We start from the raw sequence: 27,733 nt of genomic DNA on the forward strand, positions 1-27,733 counted from the left end.
AATAAAAATGTTTTAATTGATTGCTCCATTACTGGAAAGTCTTATTTTCTCAAAGTTCGTTCAGGAAGACAAATGCAAATGGGACGATTCTTCTCATGGTCTCTCTCTCTCTCTCTCTCTCTCTCTAAATGGATGACTTGTCTAGATCATTCATTGAGAGGAGCTGAAATTTCCTTAAATACAGTACAATAAAAATGCAAAGCAATTCCAAGGAGATCATTGCCGATTGATAGTGGGGATTCTTCAAACAGCAAACAATCAAAGCTGAATTCAAAACCAGTCAATTAATTTAAACCCATCACTTCGCAAGTATTAGACAGATGGTCTGCCCTTCAAATTACAGGGCCGTCGCTGTATTTCTGCTGTACAAATTTGAAAATAAAGACAATTTCATCAGGTGGCAGTCAAAACAGAATTCTCTAGTTTCTTGTTTTTCATGGCTGCCACACTAAAACACCACCAGCCCCCGTAGTTCTCACCCTAGTATGCACAGTCCCCTTCAACATTGAAAAATATAAAATATTTACATTCAGTAAACCTTACATTGCTAGTCAACACTAAAGATGGTTGTTACCTCTGGCTTTAACTTATAACTTAGTAATCATTTCCGCCCAGTACTCTCCTCAAGTCAGATTTCTGATCTCCAGTAAGCCTTGATGGAAACTTCACATCAAACTTGATCCTAAGGTTTCCTTTCTTCCTTGGTTCTTTTGATATGGGCATTCCTTCGTTTGGGACAACCACCTCATAGCCTGGTTTGACGATATCTGTCACAGGGATTGTGAGACTCCTTCCATCCAAGGTTGTCAAGGTGAGGGTTTTCCCAGTGAGAGCCTCAAGCAGTGTTATTCTCTGATTGATCATCAGATCATTGCCATCCCTTTTAAAAACAGGATGTGGTTTCTCATCCACCACAAATATAAGATCTCCTGGGCCGACACCGGGTTCTTGGTTGCCCTTCTTGGGGAAAGTGATTTTCGTTCCCTTCTTCCAACCGGGCTTGATATCAATTGCTAAGATCTCCTCAACAGTCCTGGGCACACTGCACAGATAGTCATTTACAAATCAAATCAAATAAGCGACAGGTCTAAATTAATCAACAGAAGGTGAAAGGGATAATACAGTCAAGTGGTTCCCAAGCTTCAAAAGAGTGATGAACCTGGTCAGAGAAACAATAAAAAGGCCCAGGACTTTTCCCCCATGCAAATGCAGTCAACGAATGCTACTGATGTCGCCAAACCAGGCCTAAGTAACATAAACAATTTATTTTCTAAAAATATACAGCTATTCCCTAAGTCCAAATATCATATGAAGATAAACTATCCTTTAGACTGTGAAATGATTGCAGAAAATGAGCATTTGCAGCAATTTATAGTCTTAGGCTTTTTTTTTTTGGCATACTTATAACCGAAGTCTTTTATATGAAAGGACACATGTAACTGAAACAATATTAGTAAACCCAATTCCTCATCTCAAAAGCAAATTTTCGTTCATAAACCATAAGATTCTAATCATTACTTGTTCCTAACTTCCTATAGCTACTGGAAAACCTTAAAATTCAAACCCTTTAATCACCATTTAAATTTTGCTGGGCTACAACCTCGAGTGGCACATGTTCCTATTACATTGTGCAGACAGTCAATCAACCACCCACACCCAAAATTGGCAGTCAAGTGGATGTGAAATGCAGAGCACCAAGTTCAAATACGATGTTCATAAATAAAAAAATACATTGTTGGGCAGCACTAACCAAATGCATAACTCCTTGCTTTGCACTAATCACCTCTTACACTGTTAGCAACACTTCAAACATTTATTAAATGGATAACAGATTATCAAAACATATGACTAAAACGAATCCTGATAGTCAATTTCAGTCATTGGCAGTGGCTGAGATTAATCAATTCCCACAATCGCTTAATTAAAAAGTAAAGAAACTGAAACAGAAAATTGTTTTCGCTTCATAACTATTCTTTTTCCTCCCAGAAATTAGCTCTTTTCACATCAATTTTTTTTGAACTACCACCCATGCATACTTACCGATCAATAAGGTAACACAAACACAGCCTTGCAAATGCAGAATTTTTTGTCCTCATATTAAAGTATCTTTGCAAATAATCATTCAGGTATTTTTCAATTTTAAACTCCTCAAACACATGCTCCTCCCTAAGAAGACTGCTAACCAAGAAAATTTTAAAACACAATTGCCGTTTTCCACCACGGCATTACTTGTCTCGAAGGACAAGCATAATATTTAACACCCATCTATACGACAGGCATCACTGATTCCTTTGCCAACTTAATTTTTGGAGAAGTTAGCCTTACCACAATCGGAATGGCTTTTGCCCACAAACAGAATGGAAAAAGGAACTGTGTCTAGAAGTTTGGAGACTAGTAGTTTCCTGATCACATATGAAATAGTATCCCCTTTTTCCTTTACATGAATCCTAAAAATGCTAAACGACATAATCCAGGCCGCAGTTTCCTATTTTAGAAGAAGATGCCTGAAAAAAGATGCATCGCAAACCGATTCGGCATGGAATTGGAACGGTATTTCGAGAATAAAATCGATTATTTCAACACCCCAAAAATTGGCAATGGCTCAGCTCGGATCATAAGCACAAAATTTTCTCCACAATTAAGTCTTGAACATAGAAAAACGAATAGACCAGATGAAGAAATTACGTACCCAGAATCATCAGGGACCGTACGCTCAATCTTCATTTTCCTCTTAGAACCCTTGTAAAGCTCCTCCAGACTACAGGACAGCTTACTCTCCACCGCCGCCGCCGCCTTTCTATTCGACTCATTCCCACCTTTGCCACCATCGTACCTCTCAGCATTCTCCCCAAACGCACGACGTCCACCACCGCCGTTACCGTCAGATCCACCAAAGAACTCAGCAAATATGTCCTCAGCGTCTCTAGTACTGAAACCAAAATCTGGTTTTGCCCGCCTTACGCCGCCGCCGGCAGAAGGGGGAAACACACCAGCCTTAAGGCCCTCTTCCCCATACAGATCGTAGATCCGACGCTTCTGGGGGTCGCTGAGCACATCATAAGCCTCGGAGATCTGCTTGAACTTTGCCTCCGCCTCTCCCTTATCGTGGCTGCGGTTCTTGTCCGGGTGCCATTTCATTGCCAATCTCCGATATGCCTTCTTCAGCTCTTCTTCCCCCACACTCCGATTCACCTTCAGCACATTATAGTAATCAACCACCATCTCCCTCTCCCTATCCCTCTCTCTGAAACTCGATTCAATGCAGGGAAATTGTGAAAGTGGAAGACTTTATTTCACGGGGTCAGGGTTTAAGAAGGTTCAGGAACGTTCGGAGTGGGAGAGTGGACTTAGAAGCGCCGAAAGGAGTTGGCCAAGAACGCCGGCGAGTCGGCCGGTCGTCAACGCTGCCCCTCAAGTGCGCAGCTCGCGGTTTTCGCGCCCCAGTACGCGCTTATAAGATATTTTCCTTTCGGGACGCGCTAGCGCGACGGCCTTCGCATCGTCTACCCAATAGAAAATTGACGCGTGGGCTTCGCCGCGATTAGGTGGCTTTTCGTCATTGGAGGTTTCTGCAACTTGGTGCGACGCGGGCTGTTTGCTTGCCCGGGCAGATGTTATGAGGTGGGCGGTTACGAAGAGAGAACGTGCAGCGAAGTAATTATAGTGATGACGGGTAGAGAGAGAAAGGGACAAAGAGGAGAGGAGAGGAGAGAGAGAGAGAGAGAAAGGGCGGAAGGAGCGTATCTGGTACGGACTGGATCCGCCTGACCCCGAATGATGATCTTGGTTGAACTCGGATCGGTGTGCTAAACGACGTCGATTCCATGCGTGTGATCTTCGCTGTGAATTGATTCAAGGTCACGTGCACATGGGAGTGGATCAGCGTCTACTGTCAAGCTTCAAGTAGTTTGAATTAATTAATTTTTTTTGTTTTCTAAGTTATTCATTACATTCGTAGTTAAGACCGAAGTTATTTAGGGTTTTAATTTATATGTTTGGGCTCATTCATCAAAAAAAAATAATTGGACTATTTTTTAGTGTTTTTGAGTTTATTTCTTAGATTTTAAATGCTTAAATTTGTTTTGAAATTAAAATTTCGATTTTTATTTATTAGAACATTAATTGGGTTTTGATTTTGGTCAAACACTCCACTCAGCTAAAGCTTATATTATCAAAGGGCATATGCTTAAAAAAATTTCTTTGGATATCTATTTTAAAAATGTTTACATGAACATATTATAATATAATATTTTTATAATAAAAAAAAAAAAAAAGCCATAATAGGATTACTTTAAGGATATTAATTCGTTTCCTATTTTAGCTTTCTATAAATAATTTGATATACTGATCAAGTATTAATTGATTTAAAATTTTATGAAATTTAAAAAAAAAAATTAGGAATGGAATTATTTGAGAGCATAAATTTTGAGACTTTGATGTAAATTTGTATGAATTTAAAAAAAATTAAAACAATTTTATTTTATGTTTTATCCAATTCCACATATTTAAATCCAAAATCAAATTTTCATAATCCCAAATAACTATTGTTTTAAGAATGCTAAAATTAATTTTTTTTAAAAAAAAATTCAATATTCCATAAACAAGTGTATTAAAATAACTTTCTGTTCGAAGCTACATGGTATTTAAATTAACAAACATTAATCAAAAGCATAAATAAACTCTAAACAAATAGTTGATGAACTTGTTAATAAATACATTTTCGAGTTTAATTAAAACACAGTTTTAACGTGTTTATGAATCCAAAACTTGTCCCTAAACATGCAAGTGTAAAAATATAAACATGCACTAGTAAGTTTCAATCCATTCATAAAAAAATAAAATATAATAATAATAATAATAATAATAATAATAATAATAATACTTACAACCAGGAGTTAAACCTAACTTTTAAATACTTCATATCTTACAACCACTCATAATTAACAAAAACTAAACCCTACCCTGGAGTTGGGTAAACTCGATCGCCAGAAGGTCTTGAAAAATGAGTGGTATATTGGGGTGAGACTTTTCAGTTATGATGAAATAAATTATAACAATGTGTGGCAGATGAGTTTTAGTGTATACAAAATATAGTCATTTATTGCTTATAAGCGAGAGTTCCCGACAATTGGGGAGATTACGTGCCCATACATGTAATGCCCCTTTGTTATGCCGTTCAGACTAACGAATGCTCCTGCTGCATTTATGGACCTTATGAACAAGGTTTTCCATAAATATTTGGACTAGTTTGTGGTGGTGTTCATTAAGGATATTTTGGTTTATTTGAAGAGTCCTAAGGAACAGGAGAATCATTTGAGGTTGGTACTCTAGGTGCTACGGGAAAGGAAGTTTTATGCCAAATTCAAGAAATGTGAATTTTGCATGGAGAAGGTTGCATTCCTTAAACATGTGATATACAGGGATGGTCTGTAAACTCAGGCAAGATAGAGGCAGTAGTTGATTGGGTAAGACCGAAGAATATCCACGAGGTCAAGAGTTTTTTGGGTCTGACAGGATATTATCGTCGACTTATGGAAGGATTTTCTAAATTATCAGGTCCTCTGACGAGATTGATAAGGAAGAATGTGAAATATGAGTGGATAGATGAATGTGAACAAAGTTTCTAGGAATTAAAGCAGCAACTTATCATTGCGCTAGTACTGACTATTCCTTCAAGGGAAGGCAGTTTTGTGATTTATAGTGATGCGTCTCATAAGCGCTTGGGTGTGTATTGATGCAACGGGGAAAGTGTTCGCTCGGCCGGGGTAGGTAGAGAAAGTCACTTTTAATGTTCGGTCGACCGAGGAAGCTTAGTTCAACAAAAGTTTGGTCATCCGAGCAAAGTCAAACTTTTAACTACTGACCGGTTCGATCGACAGAGACGTTTATATCGCCCTGCGTCGGTCGCCCGAGCCCCTTTGCAAAATCAAGGTAAGCTTAATTTTGACCTAATAAGTTTTATCCCTGTTAATACAAGTATGGCAGTTTAGCTAAGGGATTTTTCATAAAGTGTTTAGGGACCAAAGGTCAATCAATGGCCTAGGCTTTTTAATTAAGCTCAAAAATCCAATGTTGGTCAATCGAAGGTTGACCGAAGTCTATCTATGGTCATTTGATTTCCCTATGGTCAGACTATGGTTGTTTGGGACCAAAGGTTAGTTAATGGCCTAGGCTTTTTAATTAAGCCTAAAAGTCTAACGTCGGTCGACCAAAGTCTGCTATGGTCATTTGATTTTCCTATGGTTAGACTATGATTTTTTGGGGACCAAAGGTCAGTCAATGACCTAGGCTTTTTAATTAAGCCCAAAATTCCAACGTCAATTGACCGTCTATGGTCATTTGATTTCCCTATGGTCATTTTAAGCTTACATTCACATCATGCATGCAATGTATTATTATAGAACATAATTAAAAAATAAGAATGCATTTACAATAAGATTAAATGTCTTCAATCTTCTTGCTCGTGTGTCTTCATGGAATGCATCAGATACATATGATCTTGAAGTTTCTTCTGACTTCCAAGTCTCGTGATCCTATGTGTGCTGAATTTTAAATCTGTTCACATACTTAAACACACATAAGATCAGACTCAAAAAGTCAACAGGAAAGTTATTGCATATACTTCTCGGCAACTCAAGGAGTATGAGAAAAATTACCCTACGCATGATTTGGAGTTGGCGGTAGTGGTCTTTGCATTAGAAATTTGGAGGCACTACCTGTACGGTGGAAGGTGCGAGATCTTTACAGACAACAAAAGCCTCAAGTATATCTTCACACAAAAGGAACTGAATATGAGACAGAAGAGATGGCTTGAACTAATAAAGGACTATGATTGTACCATCAATTACCACTCAGGGAAAGCTAATGTGGTAGCTGATGCGTTGATTCGGAAGTCAGTGAGTGTGTCAGTATCAGCAGTGGTATCTCAACATCAAATAAAGATGAATCTGGAAAGATTTGGTGTGGAATTAGTGGAGGGGAATTACCAGGCCTTCATTGCTAATCTAGAAATCCAATCGACCTTACTAGAGAGGATTAAGGTCACTCAGATGAAAGATACAGAGTTGGTGAAGATTGTGGATGAAGTGCATTGTGGACTGGGAAAGGATTTTAATATCTCATATGATGGGGTTTTGAGGTTTCACACCAGATTATGTGTACCCGGTGATGCTGAGATTCAAAGAATCATTCTACAAAAGGCATATCGCTCTCTTTCTACAATGCATCTAGGAAGCACTGAGATGTATAGGGTTCTGTGAGAGTCTTTCTAGTGGAACAATATGAAGAAAGGAATTGCCCGATTCGTGGAACATTGCCTTACATGTCAGCAAGTGAAGGCTGAACATTAAAGACCAGTAGAGCCATTGCAACCACTTCTCATTCTCGAATGAAAGTGGGAGCATATTTTCATGGACTTTGTAATGAGGTTGCCCCCAACACTGCACACTGCATGGGAAAAACGTCATTTGGGTACATAGTTGGTGACCGTCTGACAAAAACTGCCCATTTTATTCCAATCAAGGTTAGTTATTCCATGAATAGACTGGCAGAATTGTATGTTCAGGAGACAGTTAGATTGCACGACATACCAGTGTCCATCATATCAGACTGGGAACCACGATTCACCTCCCAGTTTCAGAAAAGTTTATAGAGAGCTTTGGGATCTCAGCTAACTTTTAGCACAGATTTCACCCCCAGACTAATGGACAATTCGAGAGGATGATTCAGTTATTGGAGGATATGTTGTGGGCATGCGTACTGGATTTTAGAGGAAATTGGGTTCAGTATCTGCCATAAGTGAGGGTTACTAATAAATTTGGGACGGAGCCGCTATGTGGGTGGTCGTCGGCTCTTTCTAAAGTCGGATGAGCATTTCAGTAAATTCCAGAATTTGCGTTGAATGTTGGTTAGCAAATTTCGATGACGAAATTTTTATAAGAAGGAGAAGATGTAGTGATCCTAAAAATAATTAATTAATAATTAAGTAATATAATATAATATAAATAATACATTAATATAATATAATTATATATATATATATATATATAAACTAAATTTTCCTGAATGTGTAGGAAAATTAAATTTTTCAATCTTTCAAAGCCCACCCCCCATGGTTGTATTGGCTCTCTCTCTCTCTCTCTCTCTCTCTCTCTCTCTCTCTCTCTCTCTCTCTCTCTCTCTCTCTCTCTCTCTCTAGCTTTCTCCTCCATCTCCCCGCCAAATTGAAAAACGAACATCATTTTTAGGTCCCAGCTCCGCCCCTGAACGTTTTACCCAAAGTGATTTCGTCATTTGGACGTCGTAGGCCCCACTCTAAGGTTAAGGTAAAGAGAATATATTATATCAGTTTATTTTGAAAATATAATCCTAATTTAAATTTATTTTGTAAATTCAATTATTCACATATGTCTAGGGTAAGTTAAACTGCGGGGATTTAATCAGATTGGGTTTTTGGGGAATATGTTTAATTTAAGTTTAACTGCGGAGATTTGATTAGATCGAGTTTTTGGGAATATTTTTGGGATTAAATTAAACTGCAGGGATTTGATTTTATCAAATTTTTGGGAATATTTTGGAATTAAATCAAACTGCATGGATTTGATTATATCGGCGTTTTGAGATTTAATAGAATTAGATTAAATATGTGAAATTGATCATACCCGCGTTTTTATTTAAATTCACTGAATATATGTTTGTGAAAATTTCTCAGGTACTTTATGAAATTATAATTATTATATAAATTGTGTAACGACCTGCCTAGTTATCTGATTTTTTTTTCCCACTATAATAATTATCATACTCTGATACCATAACATTATCCTAAGTAGCGTGAAGCATAATACAAATAAACATTTCCATACATAATGATATACCATACTGTACAATACCAGAGTGTTATCATGTTTCCCAAAAAAATATATACATGTGATACTAATTTCCCCAAAATTGCCCTTAGCTAGTTAGGGCAAATACAAAAAAACCCTCCACTGTACTCACTTGGCTGTCAGGGCACTACAGACGCCCTTCCATCTACGAGCCTGGTCAGCTCGCCTACCTGGATCACCTGAAAAATGTTAAATCAACTGGGATGAGCCAACGCTCAGTAAGACGATATATGCTATTACTAGTGTGTGGCAAATGAGTCATCATATCATAAAAATCCGCTTCCATATAATCATGTATATCTGGATCCATAAATACAGTACAAATCATAATATTCATTACCATTTTCATGTCATTTAACACATCTGCATTTAAGTTACTATTCCAAATACTTCTAACATATATAAGTAACTCCCTGGTCTCTGTAAATCATAATATGCATAATAATAACTGTAAGACTTCCCCTGTGGATATCTATATGTCATGATTTAACCCCTCATGACAGGGTTGTGCGGCCCGTAGTCGGGATCTACACTGGCTGGCCGACCAGGTAAATCACTATACTCCCTCGGTCGATCTGCCCACCTCTACCCATATCTGATGGGGAGCCTGTCCACGTCAAGGGCACTATACGATCGACCTACAGCCTATTATCTGAATAGGCGATTGCACTCTATAAACTGTATACTGCATGTAGCTACGGTACCGTGCTTTGTAAACTATATGGTCCAACAGGGTCTGATACTATATACATATTCATATATATATATATATACTCTTTCACTGTTTTCATCATGTTTTCAAAATTACCATAACGCTATCTTTCTGTTCTGTACATACCATAACTGTAGCATCTCGATGCTATCTCTGTATAACTGTCATATATTCTGTAAATGCTCTATCTGTATACTTTGAATGTTATGGTAATAGAAAACATGGCATGCTTTAAAACTCTGTAAATCATAATACTGGGATTACGTAATCATAATACTGTATCCGTTATTCATATAATCATGGTGTTAAAATCCGTAAAATTCATGGTACTGTAATTCACGTAATCATAGCACTGAAATACATAAAATCATGAAACTACAATTCATAAAACATACTCTCATACTACATACATATTCTCAAGCCACACCATACTTTAATACATAATTTTCATAAATAAATACACTGCATAATGTTTAGAAATTTCCTAACATAGCATATATCCCTTACCTTAACTTTGAAAAGCCCCTAGGGAATACAAGCCTAACACCCACAGGGCCTTCTACAAAACACCCTGAAACCAATATTTGTTAGAACTAAACATCAGTATTTTTCTGTCTATAACATTTTCTCTAACTGCCACAAGGCCAAAAGGAGACTAAAAGGCCTTACCCTGAATTTGGGATGATTTCCAACTCTGATTTCCCGACGATCCACTCTAGTAGATGCATAGAGAACTCCACTAGGAGCGTCGTGGTAGCTTTGGATTGTCGATCCGGCGACTGGTGGGACCAGAAATGAAGAGAGAAGGGAGAGAGAGTCGCAGGAGAGAGAGTGGCGAGAGAATGAATAAAAATCCCGTCTTTCCATTATTTATACAGCCCGGCTCGTCGATGAGACACGTCACCTCGTCGACGAGTTCTTCATTAAATTCGTCGACGAAGCCCTATGTTCGTCGACGAAATTCAAGCTATCCCAAAATCCCTCTCGGTACTTTCTCGTCGACGAAGCCCTATGTTCGTCAACGAAATTCTGAAGGCCTTCGTCGACGAAACCCTGTATTCATCGACAAAGCTTGACAATTTCCTGTATTTTTATTATTTAATATTATCTCCAAAATGCAATGTCGTCGACGAACTCTTTTTATTTCAGTATCTATTTTCTCTCCCTCTTATTATTATTAACATGCTATTATTCGAGTCACTACAAATTGTGTGGTATGAGAATTATTTATTTGTTTTTATTATATAATTAAACTAGTTGGACTTTTATGGTATTATATGGCAAGATTTGTGGTATTATACTGATTTTTGGAATTTTTTTGAATAATGCAGATATTGTGGATATGACAGTTTTATACCGATTTATGAATATGATAGGTTTTATACTCATTTGTGAATATAACAGTTTTATACCGAATTGTGAAAATGAGATCATGTTTTTATTTTTATTATATAAATTGTATTATATGGTATAAGAAACTTGATGGACCATATATGTAAAGGAAGTTCGGTACCGTAGCTAGTAAGGTATATCAGTGAAACCACCCTATTCTAAGAGTGTTGGTAATTGGATAGTCGATTTGGCCAGAGAAGAGTAGTGTACCCTCTCAGTATACGGGCCAACTTGGGGTTGTACCCTCCTGGTATACGGGCCAGCATGGGGTTGTACCCTCCCTGTATGCGGGCCAGCATGGGGTTGTACCCTCCCTGTATGCGGGCCAGCATGGGGTTGTACCGTCCCAATATTCAGGCCAGCATGGGGTAAGCATATCATACTTACAAACACAGTATGTTGACTTAGCCTGGTGATAGGCCAGCCATGGCTAAGTTCAGTCTTCAAACCGCACAACCTGATCATGTGAGGTTAATACATGATGTTATATGTTTGTCCATTTAGGGAGGTTCTTTTATGCATATATGTAAATTAATGTAAATAGAGAAATTAATTGAACCAAAGCATGTTTTGAAAAGAGAATATGTGTTTTCAAATATATATATATATATATATATATATATATATATATATATATATATAGGTGTGAGTACAATTTTACATGATTTCTTAGTCAAGGTTAATTAAGTAATGGATGTTCTCTTACTACACTAAACTCATGTTACCACACACTGATAATAATCTACTTTGTCTTACTGAAAAGTGCCTTACTCCAATAATTCTAACTTTTCAGGAAATACAAGGAACCAAACCTAGAGAGCTCTAGGTAGGGGTGAGCAAATGGTCGATTCGGCCAAATTCGGTTAATTAACCGAATTAATCAAAAATTTCGGTTAAAGAATACTGTTAACCGAACCGACCGAACCATTTGGCCTCACCGAACCGAACCCGACTGAATTTATTTTTCGGGTAATTTGGTTAACCGGTTTTAACCGTGAAACGAGGGAACTAGGAAGGGGGCAAGGTGTACTCGTGTATATGTATGTGTATCCAAACTGAAATGAGGGAAGGTGGGGTAAGGTTGAAACCTTGATGTCCTGAGTCACTGAGTGTAGATCCATCACCACGCCCACGCAAGGGAAGAGCCGATCGAAGAAGGATTCAGGATCGGGACGGGTCACGAACTGGGAAGACTGGAAGAGGGGCTCAAGCTAAGCCACGAAGCTAGGAAGAGGCGATTCGAGAAGAGGGAGAACCGGAGAACTGAGAAGTGGAGATTGATGTGGAGGAGAGGTGGTTGGTTAAGGAGACGATTGGGCTCGGGCGAGCTTAATGCTAGTTAGGAGGAGCGAGGGTGGTTCTCGATGAACTGCTCTGTGCGCGAGACTCTGAGAGAATAAAAATGAGAATGAGAGGGAGCTTGTGTGTTGGTGATGATGGCTAGCGACGACGATGGCGATGGGCGCAGGCGGATAGCATCGCGTGAAGATGGTGGTGCGAACTGTGGTGGATTGAGCTCAGGTGAGCAAGAGAGAGGCAGTGAGGGATGGCCTTCTGACTTCTGAGTTTCTGAGAGCACTGAGTGTGAGACTGAGAGTCAGGATTTTCATTTACTAACAGATTTTCATTTACTAATTTAAATTTAAAATTTAATTAATTATTAATTCGGTTAATTGGTTAACCGAATTAATGTTTTCTATTCACCAAACCGAAACCCGATTCCCCAAAATATTGGAATGCATAACCGAGCTGACCGAACCGGTTTTTTTAACCGAACCGAACCGACTAATTTCGGTCGGTTAATTCGGTTTTCCCCGAATTATGCTCACCCCTAGCTCTAGGGCGGGACTAGTTAGTGTTGGTTTGAAATAAGTGCATGTGAGACACTGGCATGTATATATATATATATATATATATAGACGTTTTGTTATTTAGGGTGTAATATGAACGCTTGGGGACACATGTGTAATTATGGTGGTATTAGAAATCTGGCATGGTATTTAAGGTATAGTATATATATATTTCCGTTGCTTGTTTAAAATTGAATTATAAACAAGTGTACCTGGTACCCCACTTCAAGTTGGGATCGTTATGGTTATGGTATCCAGGATATATGTATAGAGCATGGCACAACAGGCTCATCGGGTTCGGGGTGTCGTAGCGGTGGTATTAGAGCTATTATGAAAATATATGTATTATTGTTATTATGTTATGAGAATTTATGAGCCGTTACAACCTTTTTATTTCAAATTATTATATTTACATAATTGCATCATGTGTTTTGACTATTTTATCATTTGGGTTGTCATACAATCAAGTAATAAAAGCGATTCAATTTTTTTATAATTTAATCAATCATTAAACAATTAATTAGAAAAGTAATAAGACCATTAGTTTGTTTTCTTCTATAATATTCATTTATTCACTTACTTTACTTTCCAAGGATAGATTTCAAACCCTATATTTGAATTTGTGTAAATTTGAATAAAATAAAGTATAAAATTATATTGAGTTTCTTTCAAATGCACATAAAAATTCAAATTCAACTTCTGATATTCATGCACCCAAACACTATCTTAGTATATTTCTCAACTCCAAATTGCTTAGTTCATTTTTTTATGAGCTTCAGCCTATATATAGTAATATACCAAATTGATTCAATTTTTCATATATAAATTTAACATTTACAAGTGCGTGTATTTTTACATGTAACAATTATCCAAATTAACATTCGGATTTTGATGATCAAAAGAGTCGCGTCCCTTGTTATGCTTTTGCATGTACTAAGTAGATATCGGTACAATATACATGATATTATTAAATTTTAATATAAAAAATATGTTGTTTTATTCAAAATTATGAATATTAATTTTAAATTAATAATGTGTTTAAACAATTACATCTCTTGTATAATTTAAATCTGACCATGTATTTTATCATTTAGGTCAAATAATAAAAATAATTTAATAGTTTTAAAAAAAAATAGTATTCAAACAATTAATCGGGAACGTAACAAGAACATCAATTTTAATTATTTTCACACATACTTCTCATTTAGTATAGTCCTCAATTTATATTTGATTAGTTCAAAAAAAAAATTCATGATCTTTATACTCTTTAGCAATATAGCAAGCAAGTGATTAAAAAGAATGTTAATAAAATTAGTAAAACTCTCTCTCTCTCTCTCTCTCATTGATCAATATAATTTAGCACTAATTGCAAATTAATTAACATTTTATTTCACTAGTTAATGAGTAAATAATAAAGATTTTCTCATACTTTTCTATCTAATTTTAAGATTTTTCCTTTTTTTTTAATATACTAGACAGTGATAAGAAATTGTTTGCTAGAATTTATATTTATCTAATGCTAATTAAGCAGCTTAATAATATTTGTTGATATGCATCAAATTTATAAAATCACATTTCAATAAATTAAACTCTTGCATAAAAATGTGTTTTTGCGTCAAATTCGCTAATCGGTTGATTCAATAATTGCAAATAAAATTTAGAAAAAAAAGGTGATGCATGCATCTTAAAATTTGAAAAAATTGCAAAAAAAAAAAATTTACATACTGAAATGAAGAGAAAAAAATCATATTTTTTCTTCAATATGTTACACATATGACATGGAAGAGATGAACGATTAATAATCATGTTCAACTTCATTCACCAACATACCAATGTCCATAGTTTTGCAATTGTCATGTTCATTCTACACCTATTTACATGAAAAACGACACTTGATTATTGCCGGAGAGAGAGAGAAAATTTGCACCTTTTGTTATTATAAATTGAGGTTAATATGAATTAAATTTAATATAATTTAATACTTAATCAACCAATCAAAATTGGGTTTATCGTATATTTTTTATTTTATAAATTTAAACTCTTGCAAAGTGTATAGACACATTATTTTGGGCGAAACTACGAAATTTAAATTTTTAATTGTACTTGAACTCCAGAACATGCAAATACATTTTACATAATTTTGTTTTGCCAAAACTAATTCACAAATTGTTGCAATGTAGCAATTTAAATACAATTATAAATAGAAAAGAGTTTATAAGAGCATAAATACGAGAAAATAAATTAATAAATAATGCAACTATGAATGTACATATACTAATGAATGAAGTACGAGGTGAACCTTAAATTTTCCATATAATTCTCTACAAAAACATTTAAAACATATGACAAATAAATGAGTTCATGTAATTTCATAATTTTTATACTACACAAGACATTATATAAATTTATTGTATATATAGCCATATTTAGTTATTATATATACATTATATTATTTTTTAAAATTATTTCAATATTGAGATTAATCGAATCAAAGTGAAGTTTAATAATTTTGTTATTAACAAGTCAAGTTTGGAACTAAAATTCAAATCGAATTCAAATATTCCACTATTAATTTAGCTCGGTATAATGATCCTAGACCCAATTCCAATGAGGTGCTGTCTACTTTGACCCATGACTCACAGATCTGTCCTATAAAAGACACTTCACATCGTTGGAGTATGAAACCGTGACACTCGCATATACTCCAACCTAGAAAAATATCTCCTCACCCTTCTTATAAACCACTCACTCACATAGGAACCTATCATACATTAAAGTTGCAGCAGCTGTTGTGTTCTCTGCCTAAGACTACTAATCTTTTTCTTCTCGTTGGCGCTTTGCGGATAGAGAGACGTTGTTTGCAAAAGCTTCCCAGCTACAGATCCTCAACAGCACAAGACCATTTCTCAGCAAGAAAAGAAATATAACAATCGAGTGGAAGTAGCAAGAAAAAGCCAGCCATCAAAACACAATCTTTCCATTTCAAAAAACTCAGTAAGTATTTTACACAAACAGTAGAGCAATCCCTTTAAAAGGACTAGGAGTTGCAAACGTACCAAGCAATCAAACTATTCCAAATGTAACCAAAAAATGAGTGCAGAAAATTGTGCTTCAGAACCATTGGCAGAAGGCCACAAATAGACAGTACTTTATAATCAGCAGCATGTAGAGTAACCATAGATGAGGCAGCTGTGTTCTGCTGCAGATCACACTTCCTTGCTAGTTTCCAACTTCTGTCCAGTAGAATCTGCAGAGTTCTGCCAAATGATCCATGAGCAAGAGGAGCGATTCACAATACTTGATTCCTAATGTCTTCAGCTACTGTATTAACATGCATGAAGCAGAATGTACAGAAGTATTTTATAGCCGTGCAATTGTATCGCAGATGAGGCTGAGATCTCAACTCTTTATAGGGGAACCCCTGCTTTTGCAAAGTCTCTTGCCACTGTATATGGGAAAAAAGGCAGAAGTTAGGACAGAATAAGACAGCAGAAAAGGTAGTCCAGTAAAAAAAAAGAGTTCCAAAATGAAATTTCAAGAATAAATTAACAAAGACAGCAGACAGACCAACCCTGAACTGTGAAATGAAAATGAAAATCCAGCACCTATTATGCAGGCTTAAGTGAGCAATGGCAATGCAGGAAAGCAATCGAAGTTTTCCTCAACATTATAGTGCTTGCAAATTCCATTAATGAACTTCCCTATAATGCAGCTGACTTGACTGATGAACTATTGAGCGGAAGCTCATCAGATAAAATATTATGCACCTTTTTTTTTTTTTCGGGATTACAGTATCCCATTAGCTCTATATTGACATACTTCGCTAAAAATACTCTAGCACTTCCGTTTGGGAGGATGGATTTTGAGCCTTGGATTTGGATTTAAGTGGATTTGGACAAAACTCAATGCAATTTTATATTAAATCTATACAAATCCAAATCAAAGGTCTCTCCCCAACATAGGGTAGTACTGAAAAATTCACTCAAATTCTTATACAAGCAACAATGTTTAAACCAAAAATGTCATAAATTCCAGAGGTTACTTCATTTTTTGGCTTTGAAAGGGAGAGAGGAGGAAGTTCAGTGGTCTGTCTTGAAACATAGCCAAGCATCCTTTATCCTGCTTCCTCTTGAAAAAAGGGACGAAAGGGAGGGAGGGTTGGAAGGAAAAATCCATCAAAGAAATTTTGAAAAATAAGATGATAAACTTTTCTTATGTGATAGCCTGATGAATAACACGGATCTAACATTTCAACAAAAAAAGTCGTTACTGCATTCATCTTACAACCAATGCGACTCTTGTAATATGGAGAGACTTAGATCGAACTGAAGCATCTTCACATGTTCTTTCTATTACCTTACCTCAATCCATGTCCTTGGCTTTCCCATCGCACATTTAGTACCCCAAGCATGTGGGTAAATTTTTGTATACATATGCACATTTGTGTGCGTGTCAATACAATTGCGCACACAAAACAGTTTTCGGTTCATTCAAGACTGTTTACTGTGTATCACTTGTACAAGATCAATTGACACAAAAATATGCTTGAAAAAAGAAAGAAAAAGAAGTATTTTTTTACTGCTGCCACATAACTACCCCTCCTTAGAATTTATAGTCAAGCTTCAGCCATGAAACCGACTACACTCAAGCTGATCAGACAATAAACCACAGACCTCTATCATATCCATTCCCTCAAAAGTGAAACTTCACAGGAAACTTTCAGCCACAGTTAGTATTAACAGGAAAATAAAAAAAAAATCACATATGCACCATGTCTAGTGGCTGTACAACAATATAATCAACACCAAGAAGAGTCAAAACACGCAAATCTTGAATTGAAAAGAACATCTTTGTTTGACATGCAGCGAGTCTGACAGTCCATGATAAGGGGAGAGAAAATCTGGAACCATCTTAACTTCAACTTCAAGCCCAATAATTGCTCAAAGCAGTTCTCTTCTCCTTATATCTATCGCAACAAGCAGATGGCATGCAAACCCAAAAAGAAATGCAATGAAGTGCGTAATTGAGCAAATTTCATATCACATACAATGTAACTGCCGTATCTTTTTTGTTTTTTTGCCTTAGTGGTGAGTTCATTCTCTTTCGGCTCATCTGTTTTTTAAAATTTTTTATTTAAGTTTCTGAATTTTGATTTCAATGGTTTGATTGATGTTTTCAGCACATTTGTGATTTGAACCTTGTTCATTGATTTTGACCATGCACTTGTTTATGCACAAAAATTGAGATTGATTTTTAGATTTTGTGTGGAGAGTTGATTAGAAGCTCGTCTGTAAGTGCCTCTAAATGAAGATTTGAATTTAAAATTTCCTTTCACTAATGTTTGGTTTGTAGAGGAATCAAAAGGAAACACGAAATTTGATATTTTCTATAGAATAATAGACCAAAAAGCAGCGTTGAACTATTCCACACTTGCAGCAGGAGTGTCACGGACAAAATTTGGGTAATGGTTTATCAGAGCTAGTCCTAGATATTGCATCACTGCCGGTCACACTTATTTAGGGATTCATTGCAAATATGACAGTGTTGAGAAAGTCATGGTGATATTGCAAGCACAAGTCAACAGCCTGCAAGTATCTTCATGGAGAGGTGTTGCCCAAGCCTTGGCACTGCAAGAGATGACACTGAAATTAAATGCCCATGCTTAAGGAAGCGGGTTGTACTCTGTGTACATGCCACACAAGGGAGAATGAGCAAGAAGAGCTGGGTTTGGCTTAGAATTCAAAAGCAAAATTAAAATAAAAGAGAAAAAGGCCACGAGTGGAAGGGACAATGAAAACAATCACACAAATTAACATTCCCAGGTACAATATTTTACTAAACTCTGTTCAAATTCACATAAATAAAAATTTAGGACAAAAGACACTAGCCTCCCTTGAGGTTTGGCAAAAACACACTGGTCACCCTTGAGGTTTTAAAAATTTCATGAACCGCTCCTAAAGTTCAAGAATTCCACAAATCTCCCTTGAGGTTTGCCAAAAAAAAAACACAAACCTCCCTTTGTATTTTACAAAAAAAACAAGTCTTTTAAGGGGTGTATGTGTTCCATAAATCAAAATTCAGGAAGGTCTATGCGTTTTCAAAACTTCGGGGAAAGTCCCCGTCTTTTTGTCAACCTCAGGAGAGGTTAGTATCTTTTTCCCTAAAATTTAACCCTCAAAATCTATGATCCCAAACACAACTTTAAAATGATTTTTTTTTACTCCCATCATGATTAGAACAAACAACTGACGAATTCATGCTCCAAATTTTTGTAATGATTATACCTTAACTAGCAAAGGCAGAAGATATTTGGCAAAAGAACTAATTTTATGAATTTTTTATTATATTTTAAAATGTAATGAATTTTTTATAGAATGTCTGGATTTTTTTACAAAAAAAAACTTGAAAATTTATAATTTTTATGAAAATTTGAAATTTTCCAAATCTTTATGAAATTATCGGAATTAATTTTTTTAGCAAAATTATATTTATTTCTTTGCTATTTATTTCATGAATTTCTCAAAAAAAAAAAAAGGCAAAAAAGATAGTTAAGCATGAGGGCTGGGACTATTGTGCTATTTTGGGATTCAATTATGCTGTCTCAGTCTAAAATCCATATTTCAAGTATTCAGCATTTGTATTATGTACTCAGTAATGCTTCTCCTTTTTTGAGGTAGACAAAGGGAAGGAGCAAGAACCTTGACACTTCAAGAAAGCCTAATTAAGTACCTTCTCTTGGCACAAACTGGTAAAATGATCTTTTTTTTCTTTCTTCGATGCAAAATTCAAATGTCAAGACTCCATACAGAATATATTTAATAAATTAATAAAATAAATATTCTTTTACGAGGATTAAATGTATAAGCAATAACAATGCCAAGAATGTACAGAACTATTTCAAGTGAACTAATCAAAAGCAACACTTCTCCCACCTTCCTTCACTTATCTATAAGTATGAAGAGAATAATGGCATCTACTTGCCAATATGGATCAACGAGAAATAAGGCTACCTTGCATTAGCCGTTCAGCCTTCTAAAAAATACCCTGTTATCTAGGGGGAACAACCATATAAAGAGCTCTGAAATAGCTTCAGCTGCCATGTTCATTTTAAATGCATTCTCACGTAAGACACTGATTCTGTTACAAAGATGGTGTTTGCTTCAGGCATCATGCATGCATACACATATCCATTGTTGTTAAACTACCATGCGGAACCCATTGTGACACTACCATAGTGAATGCAATGGCAGTAATTTTTTCCTTCTCTCCCCCTGCTCTTTCATCCCACTCCTTAAAATATTGCTGCAATTTCTTTCAGTTAGTTGAAATATAATTGCTATTGAAGTTCAAATATATTTTTCAATTTTGTGTCCACATTGCACCTTGCTATTTGTCACCACAAGAAACCTCATCCCATAGGGAATTTATTTCCAGCTATTTGAATTTATAGGGAATTTTAAAAGTCTGTTTGACATCTTTAGGATCTGCTTTTGGCCTGTATAATATGATTTTGATTTTTTTTCCCTGAGAATTAGTTTTGATTCATTACATACACTAGATCTTACAGTATCTAAATCTTCACAAAAAAACTTGTGCACGGCAGAGAGTACTAATGCCATAATTGTTTTCTTCCATATTTCACACTACTTTCTAATTTAATCATAAATTTAAGGTGTTTTTGCTTTTTGCTCAGATTTTCTGAATTTTTCTACTTATTTGTTCTGAGTTGAGAGTTTATCGATTCCCAGCAATGTAAGCCGAGCTTGGACAGATCACAAAATTCATGACTTAGAGGTGTTTGGTAATTTCATCTTTTTAATTGAGGGCTATCTCTGGGGAAAAAAAAAAAACTGCCCAAAATTCTTCAAAAGATTATGCACAAATCAAACATTTCCCAAGAGTCGTTCAGGAAAAAAAGAAGCCTGATTTTCAGTGTTACTTGATTGGAAATATTTTGGGATTTTAACATATTTATTTCCTAAGAAATTGTTAATTTGTCTTGTTAAACAAGAAGAAATTTTGCAGTAGCTTTGTTAAACAACTAAACTTCCATTTCTACCTATAGAGGCAAAGCTACAATAGTTGTAAGAGGCTACCTTTTCGTTTAGCAGAGAGATAATGAATCTCAATATCATATAAAAAATATATGTACTCACATAAATTATACTGCATTTAAATCAAGACAGGACATGCTCCATCAGGACCATCACAAATTTTTAAAAAATTAAAAATTAAAAAATTAAAAAAATAAAATTTCCTAAGGTCATAACCTAGATGAACAATATAAGGACATGCATTTCAGCCAAAAATAAAATTGGGGTTACTACAATCATCTTACATCCTTTTCAACTCTAGTTGTTAGGATATATACGTGTTGACCCAAAAGCTTAAGCTGTCAAGTCTAGGGCCCATCCATGTATATAAAACACCCATTCGCCACTTAATTTTTCGATGTGGGACAATTATTATAAGTGAATTTCCAGCATACTCTCCTTCACTCGTGAGTCTCTATAACTCTCCCTTGAGTGGGAACTGTCTCCTTTCGCCTTTGGGAATTGGTTCAATTCTCCAACAGTTGTTTAAGCGGGCCTCACCACTGTACCTTACGTGTCTCGGATTGCATTCCATGTACTCCTAAACCAATCCTATATCTCACTTTTTGACCCTATTCGGATCCATCTACTTGGCCGATAAGATCCTTATTGGCCCCGATCACATACTTGATCTTTCAATTATTAGCACACCAAAATAATTTGGCTCATAGACCTTGATTTACAATTTGTAATTCTGAACCTGGCTCTAATACGGCTTGCTAGCATCGGAAAGTCTCCATGTGAGCTTGATATACATGAATGAGTACCAACTTGACCCAAAAGCTTAAGCTATTTGGTCTTAGACCCATCCACGTATATAAGACAACCATCCTCCACTTTTCAATGTGGAACAACTCTCACAAGTGAATTTCCAACACTAGTAGCATGGAGAGATCTCTAAATCAAATTGAAGTTCTCTCATTTTCTCTATTACCTTTACTCAATCCAGAGCCTTGGCTTTCCTCATCACACTTTTAGTACCTCAAACATGTAGATAAGGTGCTGTGTGTATATGTGTGTGCATATATGTATATGAGCATGACTGTGTGTATTGTGTAGACACACACACAAACTGACAAAACAGAATCTTTGGTAACTCAAGATTGATATCCATCAACCATAGCTCTTTTACAAATCAATTGATTCAACAATATACATAGGAAAAGAAATGAACTCTGTTATGTTGCTATATAATCATCCCTCCTTAGAATTTGTAGTCAAACTTCAACCATGAAACTGACTATACTCAAGCTGGTGAGACATTCAACCACAAAACTCCACTATACCCATTCCCTAAATGGTGAGACTTCACAGGAAACTTTCAGGCAAGACAGAATTAATAGGAATATCAGACCCAATTCTATTGGCCAAATCCACATACACACCGTGTCTATGAGCGGACAATAATATAATCAATACCAACAAAAATCACTCAAAACATGCAAGTCTTGAATTGAAAAGAAGATCTTCATCTTAAAGTCAATGACAATCCATGGTAATGGGATAAAAAATCTGGAATCATTTTAAATAACATTTCAATCACAGTAATTGCCCAAAGCTGTTCTCTTCCCCTTATTACATCAAGCAGCAAATGGAATGCAAACCCATATAGCAATGCAATGAACTGTGCCAATTCAAATTCAGCTTCAAGTTCATCAGTTCGTGTTCCCAAACGCAACAAAATACTTCTCAAATTGTCCTCAAAGACAAGGCAGTTGCTTGGGTAGCAAGGCAAATCAGTGTCCCTAAGATATGCTTAAAACAAGATATGTTTCCAACATAACAAAGTTTTCTCAACTTTTACCCTAAGAAAAAAAGTTCTCTACTTTTACAATATTAGTACAAGGTATCTAAGTACTACACATGTCACAAAATGAAAAAGGGAGCAAAAGAGTGAAAAGACACTAAAAACACTGAACAATGTTTCTTAAATAATAAAGTTTTTCATTTTTATCCATTTAAAAAAAAATTCTCAAACATTTAAATAGTGCGATCAAATCCATTTGAGAAGCATCACAAATCACTCTCCCTAAGAATGTTTAAAGCACAAAACTATGTCCCCAACATAAAAAAGTCTTCTAACTTCAACCCTATCCAAGAAAAAATGAAAATCTCAACTTACAGTCTTTAATCAATATTAGCACATCATATACATGTCACAAGAGAAAAATGAGAAGCAAGAGAAACAAAGCTCAGTAAATGAACTGACCTTTTGAGGAAGACTGAACTACAACAACGTGCATAGTAGTGTTGTTGGGAGGAAGCTGCAGGCGAAGTGGGTAAAGCTTTCCATTCAATGGACTGCGAGAACACACAATAATACCCTCAAGCCCTGTCTCTTCCTCCAATCTACGAGTCAACTCATCAACTTCATTCCCCTTGAAGTTCAAAGAAAATCCCTCCACGGCTTCCTCGTCCACAACACCATGGTCATCAGCGACACCGTAGTAGATGATCCGACCCTCTGTCCTCGGCGGTGAACCCGAATCAGTAGACTGCAAATGCCAAAGAGAAACGCAGCACCCCCGCAAGATCATTTAATGGATACAGCAACTAGAACCCAAGATTAAAAATATATTCACACAAATAAGATCAGAAACCGATTGAATTCGAACCTCTTGTCGGGAAAGAGTTGCAGATTTCACCGACGGCGAGCTCAGGTCGGAAGAGAGAGAATCGTTCCGAGAAACGGGGTTCGCAGCCGGCGAGTTGTGCTCGGAAGACTGAACCTGAATGTCAACGATGTCGACGGCCCACAAGATCCATTCCTGGGTGGCGGTTCGGTGGGGGATGTCGTGAGTGATGGAGTTGCGCCACGGGGGGAGGCCGCCGTTTGCACGGAGGAAGTTGCCGTAGCGGGTCTTGAGCTTGACGAGAGCGCCTTCCCTTATGGGTTCCCACTCGACGGAGGAATCGAGGCGGCGGGGGAGGGTCTGGAGCGCCTTGCAGCCGGTCATGCCGAGGAGGAAGGGACTGTTGGAGGCGGTGAGGTACTTGCCGTAGCAGCTCTTGAAGCGGAGGAAGGAGCCGGCGCCGGGGACGAACTCCACCGTCCAACGGGCGGCCTTGGATGAGCCGTTGCGGTTTTGGGTCACCGATTCCTCATCTTCCTCGGCGGTGAGGTACTTGTCGTGGTGGCTACGGAAGCGCACGGCCTTGGCGTTCCGGAACAGGTCCATGCCGCTCTGAGAAATACGCAGATCAACAAAGAAGAATCAATCGAGGGAAGAGTAACAAGGGTTGTAAACTGAAGCAGGAGGTTGTGATTGGGATAAGGAAAATGGGTTTTGGGGGTCAAAGACCAGACAGAGACAGCGCGAGATCGGAATAGGTTGAGAGAGGAAGAAGCAAGGGAGAAAGAAACAAGGGAGTTGGGCGGAGCTTTTATGCGTTGGGCTTCAAATGTTCAACGGAACTCTCGTGGGAAGGTCCATTTTCTTGCAGTGATTTTCTTTAGAAAATTAGAGACCAGTCAGAGGCCGCCACTTGACACGGTCGGTACACGACGGCTACGAGTAGATGACGTGGCAATATTCTCGCTAAGGAAGGGCAAATCTGACATTTGGAAGGATACACCCTTTTCTTCTTTTTGTTTTTTTTTTTAGCTCAGTTAAATTTTCATTTTTATTTAATAGATAATATTATCCTTTTATTTTGGAGGTACTTAAGCAGCGTTCACTTGTTAATAATTAATTGTTAGGACTCTTTTCTTATTCTTTTTTTTTCAGATCATTAAAAAAACATTCAAATTTAACCATATCAAAGAATTAATTTGAACTTCATCTCAAACTCTTTTCTTCCACTTTTATAATATAAATCTTTTATAATTAAAATTTCAGCATCCTCTCTCCCTATATATATAATATTGTTATTCAAATTAAAAGAATAGCATATGAAATGTTGATATAAAAAAAAAAACTCATTTCGAGGCATAACGATGCTATAAAGTTAGTTATCATTATCATAATTATATATTTTCTTTAACTATATAAAGATATATGAATTCACTTTCACGTGCATAGAAATATTTTAATTATTTTTTGAAATCGAGATGAAATAATTATGTTTTAGTTATTAATTTTATTTATAATTATTTGATAAGGCTATTCAATCATATAATATTTTAAATTATTTCTAAAAAAAATTGGATTACTATTATTAATGGAATATATAATCATATTATATAGTTTTAAGAATATTAAGCATTTATTTCAATTAAGCCATATATTTATAATCAAATTTATGTATGCATGATAATATGAATCAAACTGGATCCCCACCTTGTTTCTTTTATCAATAATTGAGAATAAAATTCTGAAATTCAACCTGATTTGAGATCCATAAAATTGATAACTTTCAAGATCATCGAATTGACACTCTCCGTGAATTGGATTGGAGTACAGAAAGCATACCTGCAACTTCAGACGCAATCCCTGTTGATACTTCGTCGAGATGGTTGACATCGGCGACGGAGTTCCAAAATCTAACACATCATCCGACACCGACGAGAGGCTCGAAGCCGACGACATATAATCCGCGAACGCCTCGTTCTCCGGCGCATCGACGGCCTCGACGTCCCACAAAACCCAGTTCTTGGTGGCGGAGCTGTGCGGGCTGTCGTGCGTGACCGAGTTCCTCCACGGCGGCGCTCCGCCGTTGGCCCGCAGGTACTTCCCCCCGAACACCGTCTTCAGCCTCACCTGAAACGCGTCCCCCACCGGCTCCCACTCCACGCGAGCGTCCCACTTCGTCTCCGGCGCGCTCTGGGTCACCCTCTTCCCGGTCATGCCCAGGAGAAACGGCGTCTCGGAGGCGGTGAGGCACCGGCCGTGGCAGCTCTTCAGGCGGATGAGGCCGCTGCGGCCCTCGACGAACTCCACCACCCAAATTGCTCGGCGCGACGACCCCTTCCGGCTCTGCCGCACCGTCTCCTGGTCGTCGTCGGCTACCAAGTACTTGTCGAGGTGGCCTCTAAGCTTGACGGCCCTGGATTTACTGAAGAACTCCATGAAAATTTCTCCTCAGACCCAAATTCCGGTACTGGTCGACTGATTAGGCAAGACAATTATGGTTTCAGCCTTCAGGGGATCCGTTGATTTAATTATTACAAGATCACGAAATCAATGATACCAAAAAACAGAACAAGTGGGTCCTGTGGGATTGCGTGGGCGTGATCACAAGTTGTTTGCTGTATTGAATTGATTTGATTAGATTTCTTTATTAAAATTGCAAAGAATGAAGAAGTTGTACACTTGTTGCTTCTTGGGTTTGAACACTGAGGTGTGAACAAGGTGAATTTTTAATAATTTAAAATGTCGTAACGGGGAAGATTGGAGAAGGAGAAAATGAAAGGGGAAGAAGCAAGGTTGCGCTGACGAAGAAACTTCGAGGATGGGATTATGGAACAGGGCACCCATGGTTGAAAGGTAAATTAAAAATTCACATGCGCAGGGCATTAACTGATCAGAGGAAAGAGATGGTGCGGGGGGTTAGGTAGGAGGAGATGAAGGCTCTGTTCATGGGTATGGTCTCACGCGCATGTACGGATCTAGAAGCATACAGTGACCTCTGAGCAGCCTTCAATTTCGTCGCCTGTTGAATTTTATCGACTTCAAATTATAATGAGTTTGGACCGAGTCTGAGTTGATCTTTAGACTTAGCTAGCTTTCAAGTTGATGTTTAAGACTTCAAATGGTTTAGAATTTGGCCAAGTTTGTGAAAATAAAATAATTATTTTTTTAACATAAAACTTATATGATAAAAATTGTTACAAGTGTTTACAACTTAATGTAGTTTTATATATTAAAGTGTAAGCTTTAATTCGATTTGAGCGTTAAAGTTTTACCCTTAATGAGTTCGGTTGAGCTCCATTTGAATTTCTAAAGTTCAAATGGAGATTGAACTCTAAAAATATTTAAGCATGCAAGGTGTTTAAAAATAACCAAATTACTAAAGTGGACATATATTCTTAAAAAATATAGTTAAGGCTAGAATGGAACAATTTGATGAAGAACCACTAGTTTTAACTTTTAAAAGTTAAAATTTTTTTCTCCTAAATTACCCCTTCTAAAAATACAAAAGTGAGGTATAACGCATTAATTAGGGATGACAAAACGGGTTAACGGACCAGATTAGGGCGGATCATAAATGGGTTTAGGTTCGAGTTGACCCGTTTATCAATAGGTGCCTACTATATAAATTTAAACCCGCCCGTTTAATAAACGAGTCACCCATTTAAAATATATAATTTATTTATTTTAAAAAGTTTTAAACATTTCATATAAAATGACATATTTTTCATTAAAAAAAATATTCATTCATTTTATTTTTAAATGGGTCACTTGGTGGGTAACCCGATCCGAAGCTGTCTAACCCGTTTAATAAATACGTTGAGTCCGAGTTGATTCGTCTATTAATGGGTCAGCTTGTATTAAACTCAAATCTGATTTAAACGAACGGATTACGGGTCACTCGTCGGGTTTTGACCTGTTTTGCCACCTCTAGCATTAATCCGTTCAATAAATTACTTTTTTCAATTTTTAAAAAGTTAACTTTTAATTTTTTGGGAGAACTTTTAATAGTTAAAAGTTAAAATTCCACCCCACTCCCCCACCCCCACAATTTTTATTTTTTTTTCTTTCAAATACTACAAAATGATTCCTGCATTGTATTTCTTGGAAATACATATTCATTACACTATTTTTCTCTACTGTCTAGGCTTTAGGGATAAGTACTGACTTACCTTGAGCTACCAAATGGCTAAACAAATCCATCATAGGCAATGTAGTGGGGCTTTTGAGT

At 36.7% G+C, this 27,733-nt stretch overlaps 2 protein-coding genes across 2 annotated transcripts; both read right to left on the reverse strand.

Annotated features, from left to right (window-relative positions):
* Positions 1-265: 265 nt before the first annotated feature.
* On the reverse strand, positions 266-4,027 carry LOC131144511 (uncharacterized). The gene is made up of 2 exons (XM_058093210.1): positions 2,690-4,027; positions 266-1,042 (listed from the first exon to the last, which is right to left on the reverse strand). The coding sequence occupies exons 1-2, from the start codon at positions 3,220-3,222 to the stop codon at positions 595-597; spliced, it is 981 nt and encodes a 326-aa protein (XP_057949193.1). The 5' UTR covers positions 3,223-4,027; the 3' UTR covers positions 266-594.
* Positions 4,028-15,796: 11,769 nt separating this feature from the next.
* Positions 15,797-26,755, reverse strand: LOC131144512 (uncharacterized). The gene is made up of 4 exons (XM_058093211.1): positions 25,345-26,755; positions 23,548-24,117; positions 23,142-23,427; positions 15,797-16,284 (listed from the first exon to the last, which is right to left on the reverse strand). The coding sequence occupies exons 1-4, from the start codon at positions 25,939-25,941 to the stop codon at positions 16,247-16,249; spliced, it is 1,491 nt and encodes a 496-aa protein (XP_057949194.1). The 5' UTR covers positions 25,942-26,755; the 3' UTR covers positions 15,797-16,246.
* Positions 26,756-27,733: the final 978 nt, after the last annotated feature.

The sequence above is a fragment of the Malania oleifera genome, chromosome 12, assembly GCF_029873635.1.
Source record: "Malania oleifera isolate guangnan ecotype guangnan chromosome 12, ASM2987363v1, whole genome shotgun sequence".
Classification (NCBI taxonomy): Eukaryota; Viridiplantae; Streptophyta; class Magnoliopsida; order Santalales; family Ximeniaceae; genus Malania; species Malania oleifera.